The following is a 19,968-nucleotide window of genomic DNA, read 5'->3' on the forward strand; positions in this document are numbered from 1 at the left end:
TAAGACTTTCAAAGTCATTTTGATAGTAGGCTATTATAGCCAATATAGACACTTACGTCATGTGTTGCCTTCATTATAACACCTATATAAGACTTTTAAAGTCATTTTGATAGTAGGCTAATATAGCTAATATAGACACTTACATCATGTGTTGTCTTCATTATAACACTTACAAAGTCATTTTGATAGTAGGCTATTATAGCTAATATAGACACTTACATCATGTGTTGTCTTCATTATAACACTTATATAAGACTTTAAAGTCATTTTGATAGTAGGCTAATATAACTAATATAGACACTTACATCATGTGTCGTCTTCATTATAACACTTATATACGACTTTTAAAGTCATTTTGATAGTAGGCTATTATAGCTAATATCCACACTTACATCATGTGTTGCCTCCTTTATAAGACTTAAAAGTAATTTTGATAGTAGGCTAATATAGCTAATATAGACACTTACATCATGTGTTGTCTTCATTATAACACTTATATAAGACTTTTAAAGTCATTCTGATAGTAGGCTAATATAGCCAAAATAGACACTTACGTCATGTGTTGCCTTCATTATAACACCTATATAAGACTTTTAAAGTCATTTTGATAGTAGGCTAATATAGACACTTACATCATGTGTTGTCTTCATTATAACACTTATATAAGACTTTTAAAGTCATTTTGATAGTAGGCTATTACATCTAATATAGACCCTTACATCATGTGTTGCCTTCATTATAACACTTACAAAGTCATTTTGATAGTAGGCTATTATAGCTAACATAGACACTTACATCATGTGTTGTCTTCATTATAACACTTACATCAGACTTTTAAAGTCATTTTGATAGTAGGCTAATATAGCTAATATAGACACTTACATCATGTGTTGTCTTCATTATAACACTTATATAAGACTTTTAAAGTAATTTTGATAGTAGGCTAATATAGCTAATATAGACACTTGCATCATGTGTTGTCTTCATTATAACACTTACAAAGTCATTTTGATAGTAGGCTATTATAGCTAATATAGACACTTACATCATGTGTTGTCTTCATTATAACACTTATATAAGACTTTTAAAGTCATTTTGATAGTAGGCTAATATAGCTAATATAGACACTTGCATCATGTGTTGTCTTCATTATAACACTTATATAAGACTTTTAAAGTCATTTTGATAGTAGGCTAATATAGCCAATATAGACACTTACGTCATGTGTTGTCTTCATTATAACACTTATATAAGACTTTTAAAGTCATTTTGATAGTAGGCTAATATAGCTAATATCCACACTTAGGTCATGTGTTGTCTTCATTATAACACTTATATAAGACTTTTAAAGTCATTTTGATAGTAGGCGAATATAGCCAATATAGACACTTACGTCATGTGTTGTCTTCATTATAACACTTATTTAAGACTTTTAAAGTCATTTTGATAGTAGGCTAATATAGCTAATATCCACACTTACAGCATGTGTTGCCTTTATAAGACTTAAGAGTACTTTTGATAGTAGGCTAATATAACTAATATAGACACTTACATCATGTGTTGTCTTCATTATAACACTTATATCAGACTTTTAAAGTCATTTTGATAGTAGGCTAATATAGCTAATATAGACACTTACATCATGTGTTGTCTTCATTATAACACTTATATAAGACTTTTAAAGTCATTTTGATAGTAGGCTAATATAGCTAATATAGACACTTACGTCATGTGTTGTCTTCATTATCACACTTATATAGGACTTTTAAAGTCATTTTGATAGTAGGCTATTATAGCTAATATAGACACTTACATCATGTGTTGTCTTATATAACACTTATATAAGACTTTTAAAGTCATTTTGATAGTAGGCTAATATAGACACTTACATCATGTGTTGCCTTCATTATAACACTTATATCAGACTTTTAAAGTCATTTTGATAGTAGGCTAATATAGACACTTACATCATGTGTTGTCTTCATTATAACACTTATATAAGACTTTTAAAGTCATTTTGATAATAGGCTAACATAGCTAATATAGACACTTACGTCATGTGTTGCCTTCATTATCACACTTATATAGGACTTTTAAAGTCATTTTCTTCACGGTGGCAGAGGGGTTAGTGCATCTGCCTCACAATACGAAGGTCCTGAGTAGTCTTGGGTTCAATCCCGGGCTCGGGATCTTTCTGTGTGGAGTTTGCATGTTCTCCCCGTGACTGCGTGGGTTCCCTCCGGGTACTCCGGCTTCCTCCCACCTCCAAAGACATGCACCTGGGGATAGGTTGATTGGCAACACTAAATTGGCCCTAGTGTGTGAATGTTGTCTGTCTATCTGTGTTGGCCCTGCGATGAGGTGGCGACTTGTCCAGGGTGTACCCCGCCTTCCGCCCGATTGTAGCTGAGATAGGCTCCAGCGCCCCCCGCGACCCCAAAGGGAATAAGCGGTAGAAAATGGATGGATGGATGGAAAGTCATTTTGATAGTAGGTTAATATAGCCAATATAGACACTTACATCATGTGTTGTCTTCATTATAACACTTATATAAGACTTTTAAAGCCATTTTGATAGTAGGCTAATATAGCCAATATAGACACTTACATCATGTGTTGTCTTCATTGTAACACTTATATAAGGCTTTTAAAGTCATTTTGATAGTAGGCTAATAAAGCTAATATCCACACTTACATCATGTGTTGCCTTCTTTATAACACTTATACAAGACTTTTAAAGTCATTTTGATAGTAGGTTAATATAACTAATATAGACACTTACATCATGTGTTGTCTTCATTATAACACTTATATAAGGCTTTTAAAGTCATTTTGATAGTAGGCTAATAAAGCTAATATCCACACTTACATCATGTGTTGCCTTCTTTATAAGACTTAAAAGTAATTTTGATAGTAGGCTAATATAACTAATATAGACACTTACATCATGTGTTGTCTTCATTATAACACTTATACAAGACTTTTAAAGTCATTTTGATAGTAGGTTAATATAACTAATATAGACACTTACATCATGTGTTGTCTTCATTATAACACTTATATAAGGCTTTTAAAGTCATTTTGATAGTAGGCTAATAAAGCTAATATCCACACTTACATCATGTGTTGCCTTCTTTATAAGACTTAAAAGTAATTTTGATAGTAGGCTAATATAGCTAATATAGACACTTACATCATGTGTTGTCTTCATTATAACACTTTTATAAGACTTTTAAAGTCATTTTGATAGTAGGCTAATATAGCCACTTACATCATGTGTTGCCTTCATTATAACACTTATATAAGACTTTTAAAGTCATTTTGATCGTAGGCTAATATAGCTACTATAGACACTTACATCATGTGTTGACTTCATTATAACACTTATAGAAGACTTTTAAAGTCATTTTGATAGTAGGCTAATATAGCTACTATAGACACTTACATCATGTGTTGACTTCATTATAACACTTATAGAAGACTTTTAAAGTAATTTTGATAGTAGGCTAATATAGTTAATATCCACACTTACATCATGTGTTGCCTTCTTTATAAAACTTAAAAGTAATTTTGATAGTAGGCTAATATAGACAGTTACATCATGTGTTGTCTTCATTATAACACTTATATAAGACTTTTAAAGTCATTTTGATAGTAGGCTAATATAGCTATTATAGACACTTACATCATGTGTTGCCTTCTTTATAACACTTATATAAGACTTTTAAAGTCATTTTGATCGTAGGCTAATATAGACACTTACATGATGTGTTGTCTTCATTATAACACTTATATAAAACTTTTAAAGTCATTTTGATAGTAGGCTAATATAGTTAATATCCACACTTACATCATGTGTTGCCTTCTTTATTAAACTTAAAAGTAATTTTGATAGTAGGCTAATATAGACAGTTACATCATGTGTTGTCTTCATTATAACACTTATATAAGACTTTTAAAGTCATTTTGATAGTAGGCTAATATAGACACTTACATCATGTGTTGTCTTCATTATAACACTTATATAAGACTTTTAAAGTCATTTTGATAGTAGGCTAATATAGCCACTTACATCATGTGTTGTCTTCATTATAACACTTATATAAGACTTTTAAAGTAATTTTGATAGTAGGCTAATATAGCTAATATAGACACTTACGTCATGTGTTGTCTTCATTATAACACTTATATAAGACTTTTAAAGTCATTTTGATAGTAGGCTAATATAGACACTTACGTCATGTGTTGCCTTCATTATCACACTTATATAGGACTTTTAAAGTCATTTTGATAGTAGGCTAATATAGCTAATATCCACACTTACATCATGTGTTGCCTTCTTTATAAGACTTAAAAGTAATTTTGATAGTAGGCTAATATAACTAATATAGACACTTACATCATGTGTTGCCTTCATTATAACACTTATATAAGACTTTTAAAGTCATTTTGATAGTAGGCTAATAAAGCTAATATAGACACTTACATCATGTGTTGCCTTCTTTATAAAACTTAAAAGTAATTTTGATAGTAGGCTAATATAGCTAATATAGACACTTACGTCATGTGTTGTCTTCATTATAACACTTATATAAGACTTTTAAAGTCATTTTGATAGTAGGCTAATATAGACACTTATGTCATGTGTTGCCTTCATTATCACACTTATATAGGACTTTTAAAGTCATTTTGATAGTAGGCTAATATAGCTAATATCCACACTTACATCATGTGTTGCCTTCTTTATAAGACTTAAAAGTAATTTTGATAGTAGGCTAATATAACTAATATAGACACTTACATCATGTGTTGCCTTCATTATAACACTTATATAAGACTTTTAAAGTCATTTTGATAGTAGGCTGATAAAGCTAATATAGACACTTACATCATGTGTTGCCTTCTTTATAAAACTTAAAAGTAATTTTGATAGTAGGCTAATATAGCTAATATAGCCACTTACATCATGTGTTGTCTTCATTATAACACTTATATAAGACTTTTAAAGTCATTTTGATAGTAGGCTAATATAGACACTTACATCATGTGTTGTCTTCATTATAACACTTATGTAAGACTTTTAAAGTCATTTTGATAGTAGGCTAATATAGCCACTTACCGTACATCATGTGTTGTCTTCATTATAACACTTATATAAGACTTTTAAAGTAATTTTGATAGTAGGCTAATATAGCTAATATAGCCACTTACATCATGTGTTGTCTTCATTATAACACTTATATAAGACTTTAAAGTCATTTTGATAGTAGGCTAATATAGACACTTACATCATGTGTTGCCTTCATTATAACACTTATATAAGACTTTTAAAGTAATTTTGATAGTAGGCTAATGTAGCTATTATAGACAATTACATCATGTGTTGCCTTAATTATAACACTTATATAAGACTTTTAAAGTAATTTTGATAGCAGGCTAATATAGACACTTACATCATGTGTTGCCTTCATTATAACACTTATATAAGACTTTTAAAGTCATTTTGATAGTAGGCTAATATAGACACTTACATCCGCCGGTTTTATAATCTCAATTGTGAGGTGAAAACCAGACAATCGACTCCATTACAATATCATTTTCAGTGGACAGTTCTAGAAAAAAAAGCCACCAGTGAGTATTTACAGCACATAAAAAGCTCTTTAATACAAGTTTGACTTTGAGGAATTCATTTTATTATCACTGCACTGCACGTATTTGCTGCCTGTGTCTGCCAGTAGATGAACACTTGCGGTCAGGACACAAATGACAAATCATGATGCCGTTTCAATCCTTTCATGAAATGTCGCGACTGCCGTGTTCAGTCTTGGCGGTTCACCATGACCACGGGTCCCACGGTGACCACGGGCCTCGACTCCACCGTCTTCTGGCCGTCGTCCTCCGCCTGTCTCTCTGCAAACGCAAACACAAAGAGTTGGTTTTTGTTACGCCGCGGCGTTCAACTCCGGTTTCAAGATCAAATGCGTCTCTTACTGGTCCTGAAGCACGACGGCTCACAGGAGTAGCCGGCTGAAGCGTCACAGATGGACGTGCTGCAGTGGATGTACACCTGGGCCGGAAGGATTTGGATCAGTCTTTTTTCATATCAATCCTTTCAGACACTTTCGGGCTTTCCTGTTATGACCGCATCTCTGCGGGTCACTGGTGCCACCAGCCGGACTCCGTTTGTAAAACTGCTACAAGTCTGGTGATTCTGTCTCACAGTCAGGTCAAGACAGTATTTGTGTTGGTTTATGCCCGGTTGAGTTCAAAAGTTTTAAGTTGAAGTTGTGTTACCAGTGGCCGTTCCCCACCTAGGCCTTCAGTGATGTCCGACTTCAATGGTTACCTTGGTGTGGGGCACTGATTGTTCTCTCCACGATATTTTAGTAGCCAGTTGATCAGCCGGGGGAACATTTGATAACATTTACGGCTGCTAAGTAGGTGACATTGTTATCACCAGGAAAGATGAGGTCACCTACCTAGGTTCCATTCTAGAGACACTAGAATGGAACCTATCTTCCCTGTGATCAAATGGCAACCAAGATAATCAGAAAGGTCAACCAACCAACGAGATTTCTGTACAGAACCTCCTCTCTGGTTTTTGATTGATTGATTGAGACTTGTATTAGTAGATTGCACAGTGGAGTACATATTCCATACAATTGACCACTAGATGGTAACACCCCAATAAGTTTTTCAACTTGTTTAAGTTGGGGTCCAAAAAGGGTTAGGGTTAGGGTTAGGGTTTCATGATACAGATATATACTATCATCATAATACAGTCTTCACACAAGGTAATCATCGGAGTATATGCATTGCATTATTTACATTATTTACAATCCGGGGTGTGGGATGTGGACTGGGGGGTTAGGTTTGGTTGGTATCATCACTTCAGTCATCAACAATTGTATCATCAGAGAAATGGACATTGGAACAGTGTAGGTCTGACTTGGTAGGATATGTACAGCCAAGTAGTGGACATAGAGAGAGAGATCAGAAAGCATAAGAAAAAGTATCTACATTTGATTATTCCATCCATCCATCCATCTTCTTCCGCTTAGCCCAGACTTCCCTCTCCCCAGCCACTTCGTCCAGCTCTTCCCGGGGGATCCCGAGGCGTTCCCAGGCCAGCCGGGAGACGTAGTCTTCCCAATGTGTCCTGGGTCTTCCCCCGTGGCCTCCTACCGGTCGGACGTGCCCTAAACACCTCCCTAGGGAGGCGTTCGGGTGGCATCCTGACCAGATGCCCGAACCACCTCATCTGGCTCCTCTCGGTGTGGAGGAGCAGCGGCTTTACTTTGAGCTACCCCGCGGATGACAGTGCTTCTCACCCTATCTCTAAGGGAGAGCCCCGCCACCCGGCGGAGGAAACTCATTTCGGCCGCTTGTACCCGTGATCTTGTCCTTTCGGTCATAACCCAAAGCTCATGACCATTAGTGAGGATGGGAACGTAGATCGACCGGTAAATTGAGAGCTTTGCCTTCCGGCTCAGCTCCTTCTTCACCACAACGGATCGATACAGCGTCCGCATTACTGAAGATGCCGCACCGATCCGCCTGTCGATCTCACGATCCACTCTTCCCTCACTCGTGAACAAGACTCCGACGTACTTGAACTCCTCCACTTGGGGAAGGGTCTCCTCCCCAACCCGGAGATGGCACTCCACCCTTGATTATTTACATTTGATTATTAATAATCTCGGGGAGTGTGTTAGTTTAGGGTTGTAGTTGCCGGGAGGTGTACTTTTAGTGCGGTTTTGAAGGAGGATAGAGATGCCTTTTCTTTTACATCTGTTGGGAGTGCATTCCATATTGATGTGGCATAGAAGGAGAATGAGTTAAGACCTTTGTTAGATCGGAATCTGGGTTTGACGTGGTTAGTGGAGCTCCCCCTGGTGTTGTGGTTATGGCGGTTCATTTACGGTAAGGAAGTAGTTTGACAACAAAAGCACCTTGAAGATTCCAGCTTGGAACTCTCGTTCAACCCTTTTTCGATTACGCATGCACCTCCAAAACCCTCAAATCTAGACTCCAAACATCCCAGAACAAGCTGGTCAGATTACTTCTAGACCTCCACCCCAGATCACACCTCACTCCAACCCACTTCTCCAAAGTGGACTGGCTCAGGGTGGAGGACAGAGGAAAACAACTTGCACTGAGCCTAGTCTATAAAATCCGCTACACCTCCCTGATACCGAAGTACATGTCAAACTACTTCCATAACCACAACACCAGGGGGGGCTCCACTAACCACGTCAAACCCAGATTCCGATCTAACAAAGGTCTTAACTCATTCTCCTTCTATGCCACATCAATATGGAATGTACTCCCAACAGGTGTAAAAGAAAGTGCATCTCTATCCTCTTTCAAAACCGCACTAAAAGAACACCTCCAGGCAACTTCCACCCTTGACTAACACCCTCCCCCTTCCACATCCCACCTCCCCGGATTGTAAATAACCAAATGTATTTCTAATGCTTTCTGAACTCACTATGTTCTCTGCTCGCTGTGCATATCCTACCAAGTAAGACCTACACTGTTTCAATGTCCATTTCTCTGATGATGCAATTGTTGATGACTGAAGTGATGATATCAACCAAACCCTCCTCATCCCCCCCCCCCCCCCCCCCCCCCGGATTGTAAATAATGTAAATAATTCAATGTATATACTCTGATGATTAACTTGTGTGATGACTGTATTATGCTGATAGTATATATTTGCACCATAGAAAATAGAAATACTTCACCACTGAATGTGTTACCTGTTCGTTCTGCGGTTCCAGTGAGCTGGTGTCCACAAAGGTGAACATTTTGAAAATGAAGCGTCTGTAGTGGGTCGGGAATTCCAGACCAGAGTTTGGACCGATTGGAACCAGAGAAGTCAAGTAACGATCGTCCCTGTTCGGACACCTGAAGGAGAAACAATGTCCGTTAACAATGAGTCAACACAATGAGCGTTTTGATGGCTAAGCGTCCGTTTTTATGTTACCCGTCGATCAGAATGTCCCACTGGGGCAAACTGTGAGGGTTTGCGCTGATGGTGGTCCAACAGCGACCGAGGGATAGGACAAGTTTGGGATCTGTTCTTTCCATGAGTTGAACCTCCACGTACACAGGATCCCTCAAGATTTTGGTTACAGGATAGTCTCCTTCCATATAGTAAGAACTATAGGCCACATCCTCTGAGGGTAGATCAATCATAGTCTCAGACAAAGCGACTTGCCAGGAGTGTGTGTGTGTTGGGGGGGGGGGGGGGTCACACACCTTCAACACAGCCCTTTGCAAAGCATTGTCCATTGGCCAACCTTAGAGCCACATGGATGGGACCCCAAACAGATACCGAGACAGGGTGACTTATTGGTTGAACCTCTACGATTAAAGTCTCAACAGACGTGCTGGTGTATCGACACTGGAAGAGCAAACTGAAAGCAGAAAGTAGAATTAGGTGGACTGTAAGAGAGCAGTCAGTCAAATCCCTTACTCGTAGCTGCTGTCCCTGGTTATCGCGCCCAGAGGTCCCACTCCTACTTCGTACGAGGAGGTCATCCTGTTCTCATAGACGATGATACCGGGCTCCTCCTGCAGAGTCGCGACAAAGTGAACACCCACATGCAGTCCTTGTGTTGTTGTGAGCTTCAAAAAGAAAGTCTAACCGTAATGATGCTGCCACAGGCGGTCACGGGAAACTGATAGATGGCAAAGGCGGAGTTGGAGTCCACGTGTGTGCAGCCTTGACCATCTCCCAACAGAGAAATGGTATCCAGGTCAATGTTGGGCAGGGTACATTCTCTGGACACGACCACGATGAACTGGCCATCCTTGGTACACTGGACGGTCACTAGAAGAAGACGAGGAAAAGAGGTCAACACACTGTCCTCAGTCAGGGGACAAAGGCATCAGCTGGATGGAGAAACTCACCCGTGTTCCCAAAGTAGCAGTGGCCTCCATCGTAGCAGCAATTAATGGCGTCACAATCAGTCCCACTGATATCACGGCCTCCACACGGGACTCTCGCGCTTAATTGGACATCGCAGCTCCGCGGGTGGGGTGACGGATGGTGTTTTGTCTTTCTGTCGTACACCTTCTGGTTTTGGCCGGAATGGTCATAACGCATCGGGTCGGAATAAGGTTTCAAGCCACCGAGTTCCAATTTTTCAACGACGGGTTTGAGAACGGGTTTGACGACTTCGACGGGTTGGAGGACTTCGACAGGTTTGTGGACAACGGGTTTGAGTTCTTCCACGGGTTTGACGTGGACAGGTTTGACGACGACAGGTTTGACGACTTCAACGTCATCGTATCTTGGCCATTGACTGTACATCTGCTGTGAATATCCTTGCCCTTGGTAATAACCATAACCCCCTCCATGTCCTTGTCCATGTCCATATCCTGGCGAATATCCTTGCCCTTGACCCCCTCCTTGACCCCCTCCTTGACCTCCTCCTTGACCCCCTCCCCCTCCTTGACCTCCTCCTTGACCCCCTCCTTGACCCCCTCCCCCTCCCCCTCCTTGACCCCCTCCTTGACCTCCTCCTTGACCCCCTCCCCCTCCTTGACCCCCTCCCCCTCCTTGACCTCCTCCTTGACCCCCTCCTTGACCGTGACTTGGGTAACCTTTAGCACCCGGATAAGGCGGCGGCTTTCCTACCCAAGACTGAACTTCGGTCGTGAAGAGGAATCCCAGCAACACAAGTGCCACGAAAGAAGTAACACTCCAGAGCTTTGCCATGATGTCACACCGGTTAGACCTGGACTGTCCCCAAGTGCACCACGTTTGTGTGCGGCCACATTTATACGCGACACGGAGGACTCCACAACCCCACCTCTTGTACAGAATCAACCGCCAATGAATCGAGACTTCCTTTCTTCCCAGCGGCCACTCACAACCTTCTTCTCGCAAACAACACTCGGCTGAACGCGTTTGCGGGGCTCGTCGAGGTCGGGGGGGGATGGAGCCGAGCCAGTGTGACACAGGACGTTGTGGCCTTTTCAGAGGTCTTTGTGAACCGCGTTGGTCACCGGCTGTTTGTTTGGTGTAATCATAGAGATATCGATCTGGAGCAAGGTCGTTTTTGAACGCGCTGTAGTGGAGCAATGTGTCCCCAGAAGCCCCAAACATCCTTCTAAGACATCCATCCATCCATTTTCTACCGCTTATTCCCTTTTGGGGTCGCGGGGGGCACTGGAGCCTATCTCAGCTACAATCGGGCGGAAGGCGGGGTACACCCTGGACAAGTCGCCACCTCATCGCAGGGCCAACACAGATAGACAGACAACATTCACACTCACATTCACACACTAGGGCCAATTTAGTGTTGCCAATCAACCTATCCCCAGGTGCATGTCTTTGGAGGTGGGAGGAAGCCGGAGTACCCGGAGGGAACCCACGCAGTCACGGGGAGAACATGCAAACTCCACACAGAAAGATCCCGAGCCCGGGATTGAACCCAAGACTACTCAGGACCTTCATAATCCCTCTAAATCAGGGGTGTCCTAACTTTTCTTCACTGAACAATGAAAGCATGTGAGGGCCTTTGTGATAACCAATACAATATATATTGTAACCCTTAGGGTCAACGTTCTCAGTCAGTAGTGTTGAAATTCATACAAAACCCCAAAAGCAGTGAAGTTGTCACGTTGTGTAAATGGTAAATAAAAACACATTTGTTAATTCTTTTCAACTTATTCAATTGAATAGACTGCAAAGACAAGATATTTAACGTTCACACTGGGAAACGTAAAATAATCATGAACTTAGAATTTAATGGCAGCAACACATTGCAAAAAAAGGCATTTTTACCACTGTGTTACATGGCCTTTCCTTTTAACAAACAACTTGTCTTTTACAAACCCCGTTTCCATATGAGTTGGGAATATTGTGTTAGATGTAAATATAAACGGAATGCAATGATTTGCAAATCCTTTTCAACCCATATTCAGTTGAATATGCTACAAAGACAACATATAATTCACTTAGAATTGGCTGCAACATGTGCCAAAGTAGTTGGGAAAGGGCATGTCCACCACTGTGTTACATGGCCTTTCCTTTTAACAACACTCAGTACACGTTCGGGAACTGAGGAGACACATTTTTGAAGCTTCTCAGGTGGAATTCTTTCCCATTCTTGCTTGATGTACAGCTTAAGTTGTTCAACAGTCCGGGGGTCTCCGTTGTGCTATTTTAGGCTTCACAATGCACCACACATTTTCAATGGGAGACAGGTCTGGACTACATTACAGTACCCGCACTCTTTTACTATGAAGCCACGTTGATGTAACACGTGGCTTGGCATTGTCTTGCTGAAATAAGCAGGGGCGTCCATGATAACGTTGCTTGGATGGCAACATATGTTGCTCCAAAACCTGTATGTACCATTCAGCATTAATGGCGCCTTCACAGATGTGTAAGTTACCCATGTCTTGGGCACTAATACACCCCCATACCATCACACATGCTGGCTTTTACACTTTGTGCCTATAACAATTCCGGATGGTTCTTTTCTTTTCCGACGTCCACAGTTTCCAAAAACAATTTGAAATGTGGACTCGTCAGACCACAGAACACTTTTCCACTTTGTATCAGTCCATCTTAGATGAGCTCAGGCCCAGTGAAGCCGAAGTGAAGCAGGGTGTTGTTGATGAACGGTTTTCGCCTTGCATAGTAGAGTTTAACTTGCACTTACAGATGTAGCGACCAACTGTAGTTACTGACAGTGGGTTTCTGAAGTGTTCCTGAGCCCATGTGGTGATATCCTTTACACACTGATGTCGCTTGTTGATGCAGTACAGCCCGAGGGATCGAAGGTCACGGGCTTAGCTGCTTACGTGCAGTGATTTCTCCAGATTCTCTGAACCCTTTGATGATATTACGGAGCGTAGATGGTGAAAATCCCTAAATTCCTTGCAATAGCTGGTTGAGAAAGGTTTTTCTTAAACTGTTCAACAATTTGCTCATGCATTTGTTGACAAAGCGGTGACCCTCGCCCCATCCTTGTTTGTGAATGACTGAGCATTTCATGGAATCTACTTTTATACCCAATCATGGCACCCACCTGTTCCCAATTTGCCTGTTCACCTGTGGGATGTTCCAAATAAGTGTTTGATGAGCATTCCTCAACTTTATCAGTATTTATTGCCACCTTTCCCAACTTCTTTGTCACGTGTTGCTGGCATCAAATTCTAAAGTTCATGATTATTTGCAAAAAAAATTTTTTTTTTATATCAGTTTGAAAATCAAATATGTTGTCTTTGTAGCATATTCAACTGAATATGGGTTGAAAAGGATTTGCAAATCATTGTATTCCGTTTATATTTACATCTAACACAATTTCCCAACTCATATGGAAATGGGGTTTTTAGTAGTAAGCAAACAAACAAAGACTCCTAATTAGTCTGCTGACGTATGCAGTAACATATTGTGTCATTTATACACCTATTATTTTGTCTACATTATGAGGGACAAACTGTAAAAAAATTCATTAATAATCTACTTGTTCATTTACTGTTAATATCTGCTTACTTTCTCTTTTAACATGTTCTATCTACACTTCTGTTAAAATGTAATAATCACTTATTCTTCTCTTCTTTGATACTTTACATTAGTTTTGGATGATACCACACGATTAATGATTGTCACACACACACTAAGTGTGGCGAAATGATTCTCTGAACACTTTTCCACTTTGCATCAGTCCATTTTAGATGAGCTTGGCCCCATTGTAACCAGTGGCGTTTCTGGGTGTTGTTGATAAATGGCTTTGGCTCTGCATAGTAGAGTTTTAACTTGCACTTACAGATGTGGTGACAAACTGTAGTTACTGACAGTGGTTTTCTGAAGTGTTCCTGAGCCCATGTGGTGATATCTTTTACACACTGATGTCGCTTTTTGATGCAGTACCGCCTGAGGGATCGAAGGTCCGTAATATCATCGCTTACGTGCAGTGATTTCTCCAGATTCTCTGAAACGTTTGATGATATTACGGACCGTAGACGGGGAAATCCCTAAATTCCTTGCAAAATGTTGTTCTTAAACAATTTGCTCAGGCATTTGTTGACAAAGTGGTGACCCTCGCCCCGTCCTTGTTTGTGAACGACTGCTTTTATACCCAATCATGGCACCCACCTGTTCCCAATTTGCCTGTTCACCTGTGGGATGTTCCAAATAAGTGTTTGATGAGCATTCCTCAACTTTATCAGTCCTTTTTGCCACTTGTGCCAGCTTTTTTGAAACATGTTGCAGGCATCAAATTCCAAATGAGCTAATATTTGCAAAAAATAACAAAGTTTACCTGTTCCAACGTTAAATATCTTGTCTTTGCAGTCTATTCAATTGAATATAAGTTGAAAAGGATTTGTTGTATTCTCTTTTTATTTACCATTTACACAACGTGACAACTTCACTGGCTTTTGGGTTTTGTATATTCATATAGCGCTTTTCTCTAGTTTTACACAGCGAAAGCCATGGTCTGCGTTTAAAGCAGTGTGGGTGGCACTGGGGGCAGGTGGGCCAAGTGTCTTGCCCAAGGACACAACGGCAGTAACTCGGATGGCAGAAGCGGGACTCGAACCCGGAACCCTCAAACTCCACCAACCGAGCCCTGAAGAAAAAAAGGTCAGAAATGGATATACCTGTTTTCGATATCAAATATTGCATTTTTGCAGGGTACTTTGGGTTATTTCAAGATAAGCACGTTTTTTTTTGTCTTTCTTTGTAATAGAAATGAATAATCCAACATTTATCAGCCAAAGGTTTGTCCTGTCTGAGAGATGTGACCATGGACACTGACCAGCCGGTCATCGCGACCTGTGGACACAAGCCAGCTGATAGGCTGAGCGCTTGTAAAGAAGTCACCGTAACATTATAAGAACACGCCAATGAAGTATATTGTAAGTGATGACATCATATAGTATAAACATCTGGTGTTTCATGTCTGTGGGAGAAGACACAATAATACACATTTTTCTAATTTGACAGTTTAATTTATATATATATATATATATATATATATATATTAGGGATGTCCGATAATGGCTTTTTTGCCGATATCCGATATTGTCCAACTCTTAATTACCGATACCGATATCAACCGATACCGATATATACAGTCGTGGAATTAACACATTATTATGCCTAATTTGGACAACCAGCTATGGTGAAGATAAGGTCCTTATAAAAAAAATAAGATAAATAAATTTAAAAAAAATTCTTGAATAAAAAAGAAAGTAAAACAATATAAAAACAGTTACATGGAAACTAGTAATGAATGAAAATGAGTAAAATTAACTGTTAAAGGTTAGTACTATTAGTGGACCAATCATGTGTGCTTACGGACTGTATCCCTTGCAGACTGTATTGATATATATTGATATATAATGTAGGAACCACAATATTAATAACAGAAAGAAACAACCCTTTTGTGTGAATGAGGAGGTTTTTTGGGTTGGTGCACTAATTGTAAGTGTATCTTGTGTTTTTTATGTTGATTTAATTAAAAAAAAAAAACAACAAAAAAAACGATACTGATAATTTCCGATATTCAATCAATCATTTAATCAATGTTTATTTATATAGCCCTAAATCACAAGTGTCTCAAAGGGCTGCACAAGCCACAACGACATCCTCGGTACAGAGCCCACATAAGGGCAAGGAAAAACTCACCCCAGTGGGACGTCGATGTGAATGACTATGAGAAACCTTGGAGAGGACCGCATATGTGGGTAACCCCCCCTCCCCTCTAGGGGAGACCGAAAGCAATGGATGTCGAGTGGGTCTGACATAATATTGTGAAAGTCCAGTCCATAGTGGATCTAACATAATAGTGAGAGTCCAGTCCATAGTGGATCTAACATAATAGTGTGAGTCCAGTCCATAGTGGATCTAACATAATAGTGATAGTCCAGTCCATAGTGGATCTAACATAATAGTAAGAGTCCAGTCCATAGTGGATCTAGCATAATAGTGAGAGTCCAGTCCATAGTGGATCTAACATAATAGTAAGAGTCCAGTCCATAGTGGATCTAACATAATAGTGTGAGAGTCCAGTCCGTAGTGGATCCAACATAATAGTGAGAGAGTCCAGTCCATAGTGGATCTAACATAATAGTGAGAGTCCAGTCCATAGTGGATCTAACATAATAGTGAGAGTCCAGTCCATAGTGGATCTAACATAATAGTAAGAGTCCAGTCCATAGTGGATCTAACATAATAGTAAGAGTCCAGTCCATAGTGGATCTAACATAATAGTAAGAGTCCAGTCCATAGTGGATCTAACATAATAGTGAGGGTCCAGTCCATAGTGGATCTAACATAATAGTGAGAGTCCAGTCCATAGTGGATCTAACATAGTAGTGAGAGTCCAGTCCATAGTGGATCTAACATAGTAGTGAGAGTCCAGTCCATAGTGGATCTAACATAATAGTGAGAGTCCAGTCCATAGGGGATCTAACATAATAGTGAGAGTCCAGTCCATAGTGGATCTAACATAATAGTGAGAGTCCAGTCCATAGTGGATCTAACATAATAGTAAGAGTCCAGTCCATAGTGGATCCAACATAATAGTAAGAGACTTTTTTTGGGCTCTGGGAATCACTAATAAGCCGGAGTTCTTTGAACGCAGATTTCTTGCCGGGACATATGGTACAATACAATCAGCAAGATAGGATGGAGCTAGACCGTATAGTATTTTATACGTAAGTAGTAAAACCTTAAAGTCACATCTTAAGTGCACAGGAAGCCAGTGCAGGTGAGCCAGTATAGCTATATATATATGTAGGTATATATGTATAAAGGTATATACAGTATAGGTATATATATATGTAGGTATATATGTATATAAGGTATATACAATATAGGTGTATATATATATGTAGGTATATATGTATATAAGGTATATACAATATAGGTGTATATATATATGTAGGTATCTATGTATATAAGGTATATACAATATAGGTGTATATATATATATATGTAGGTATATATGTATATAAGGTATATACAATATAGGTGTATATATATATGTAGGTATATATGTATATAAGGTATATACAATATAGGTGTATATATATATGTAGGTATATATGTATATAAGGTATATACAATATAGGTGTATATATATATGTAGGTATATATGTATATAAGGTATATACAATATAGGTGTATATATATATGTAGGTATATATGTATATAAGGTATATACAATATAGGTGTATATATATATATGTAGGTATATATGTATATAAGGTATATACAATATAGGTGTATATATATATGTAGGTATATATGTATATAAGGTATATACAATATAGGTGTATATATATATGTAGGTATATATGTATATAAGGTATATACAATATAGGTGTATATATATATGTAGGTATATATGTATATAAGGTATATACAATATAGGTGTATATATATATGTAGGTATATATGTATATAAAGGTATATACAGTATAGGCGTAATATGATCAAACTTTCTTGTTCTTGTCAAAAGTCTAGCAGCCGCATTTTGTACCAACTGTAATCTTTTTTCAAACTTCCACCATTTCCACATTTTCAACCGATTCAAACCATTCCACCTTCAACACATTACACCATCCTGGAAATTTAACCTACCTTTTTTATAAGTTAAAAAAAAAATCCAGGATTTTCCAGAATTCCTGCTTTTCCAAAGCCCTATTTCCACCCTTTTTTCTGGCGACTACTCCTTCCACATTTTTCAACGCATTTCAACCGTTCCACCGTCAAAACATTCCTCTTAATCAGGACACAAAACAAAGTTGTTTTTTGAACTGGAAAAATTCCCGGTTTTCCCGAAATTCCAGGAATTCCGTAATACCATTTCTCAATTCAACATGTTACTACTTCAACATTTCTCGATCAATTTGAAAAATTCCAAAACCAACCATTTCAACTCATTCAGGCCATTTAAGTTTTTTTTTTTTTTTTTACCATTTTCAAAAAAATTCCCGCTTTTCCCGAAATCCCCAATTTTTTTGTAAATTCCCATTGAAAAGAATGGGACATTTTTCCCAGTTCCACAACTCCCACATTTTTCATCTGATTCAAACTGTTTCAACTTCAAAATATTCAGCCTGTTTGGGAATTGTGTGCTCTTTTTCAACAATTCTAAAAAAAATTCCAGGATTGGAGCATTCACACGCAATTCCTTTAGGAATTGTCTTATCTAGTTAAGGGTATAATTATAAAAACTAGATGAGGCAATTCCTGAAAGAATAGCGTGAAATTGTGGAATTTTGAAAAATGTCCCATTCATTTCAATGGGAATTTCCAAAAAATTGGGGAACATCGGGAAAAGCGGGAATTTTTTGGAAAATCTTAAAAGACTTGAATGTTTGGGTTGGTGTTGGAATTTTTCAAATTAGTCGAAAAATGTTGAAGCAGTAACATGTTGAATTGACAAATGGTATTATGGAATTTCGGGAAAACCAGGAATTTTTCCAATTCAAAAAACATTTTTGGTTTTTGTCCGAATTAAGCGGAATGTTTTGACGGTAAAACGGTTTAAGTGGGTTGAAAAATGTGGAAGGAGTAGTCGACAGAAAAAAAGAGTGAAAATAGGGCTTTGAATCACCAGGAATTCTGGAAAATTCAGAAAACATTTTTAACTTGGAAAAAGGGTAGTTTAAATTTCCAGAATGGTGAAATGTGTTGAAGGTGGAATGGTTTGAATAGGTTTAAAATTTGGAAATGGTGGAAAAATGGCCAATTCATTTTCCATCCATCCATCCATCCATCTTCTTCCGCTTATTCGAGGTCGGGTCGCGGGGGCAGCAGCCTAAGCAGGGAAGCCCAGACTTCCCTCTCCCCAGCCACTTCGTCCAGCTCCTCCCGGGGGATCCCGAGGCGTTCCCAGGTCAGCCGGGAGACATAGTCTTCCCAACGTGTCCTGGGTCTTCCCCGTGGCCTCCTACCAGTCGGACGTGCCCGAAACACCTCCCGAGGGAGGCGTTTCGGTGGTATCTTGACCAGATGCCCGAACCACCTCATCTGGTTCCTCTCCATGTGGAGGAGCAGTAGGTTTACTTTGAGCTCCTCCCGGATGACAGAGCTTCTCACCCTATCTCTAAGGGAGAGCCCCGCCACCCGGCGGAGGAAACTCATTTCGGCCGCTTGTACCCGTGATCTTGTCCTTTCGGTCATAACCCAAAGCTCATGACCATAGGTGAGGATGGGAACGTAGATCGGCCGGTAAATTGAGAGCTTTGCCTTCCGGCTCAGCTCCTTCTTAACCACAACGGATCGATACAGCGTCCGCATTACTGAAGACGCCGCACCGATCCGCCTGTCGATCTCACGATCCACTCTTCCCTCACTCGTGAACAAGACTCCGAGGTACTTGAACTCCTCCACTCAAGGCCAGTTCATTTTGAGTCGGGAAAAATGTCCTGGAAAACCTGGAATTCTGGGAAATTTGGAAGTTCGGAACGGTTTGAATCGGGTGAAAAATGTGGAAAGTAGAGTGTGCCAAAATCTGGAGAAGAAGAAGTTGACGAAGTTTAAGGAATAGATACATTTTAGTGTAGAAAATATATTATTGTGTGAATATTTAACTGTAATAATACTCTAATGAGGTGTTTGTGCGCTTACCTTTTTCATATTGGTATACAAATGTGTTGAGAAGGCTAATGTTCTAATAGTTCCAGTCTGGAAAGGAATAATAATGCACACTTTCAAAGTAATGAAAGGATTTATTTGGAATATTGTGTTGCAACACAGTTCAATTGTGTAACGTATGCTTCATACAAAGACATCACAAAGTCTAATATACATTTGTCTATATGGTACAAAGTGAGCCCCGTCCTCCTTTTGGCTCCGGTCTTCTTTGCAGACTTTCCAATGCTATACACAACATTTCCCTTCAGCACCACTAAGAACATAATAGTCACGTTCCAAATGCTTTGATAAACCTTCCCCCCCCCAATGGAAGCTTTTCTTTGTCCTCT

General features: G+C 39.2%; 1 protein-coding gene across 1 annotated transcript; it reads right to left on the reverse strand.

Moving 5' to 3' along the window:
- Positions 1 to 5,670: 5,670 nt before the first annotated feature.
- LOC133572367 (zona pellucida sperm-binding protein 4-like) lies at positions 5,671 to 10,417 on the reverse strand. Its single transcript, XM_061925304.2, has 8 exons — positions 9,919 to 10,417; positions 9,654 to 9,838; positions 9,482 to 9,579; positions 9,265 to 9,422; positions 8,990 to 9,182; positions 8,763 to 8,910; positions 5,992 to 6,067; positions 5,671 to 5,910 (listed from the first exon to the last, which is right to left on the reverse strand). Exons 1-8 carry the CDS (start codon positions 10,319 to 10,321, stop codon positions 5,819 to 5,821), a joined length of 1,353 nt encoding a protein of 450 aa, XP_061781288.2. The 5' UTR covers positions 10,322 to 10,417; the 3' UTR covers positions 5,671 to 5,818.
- Between the last annotated feature and the right edge of the window lie 9,551 nt (positions 10,418 to 19,968).

This window comes from Nerophis lumbriciformis, linkage group LG29 (assembly GCF_033978685.3).
Source record: "Nerophis lumbriciformis linkage group LG29, RoL_Nlum_v2.1, whole genome shotgun sequence".
Lineage (NCBI taxonomy): Eukaryota > Metazoa > Chordata > Actinopteri > Syngnathiformes > Syngnathidae > Nerophis > Nerophis lumbriciformis.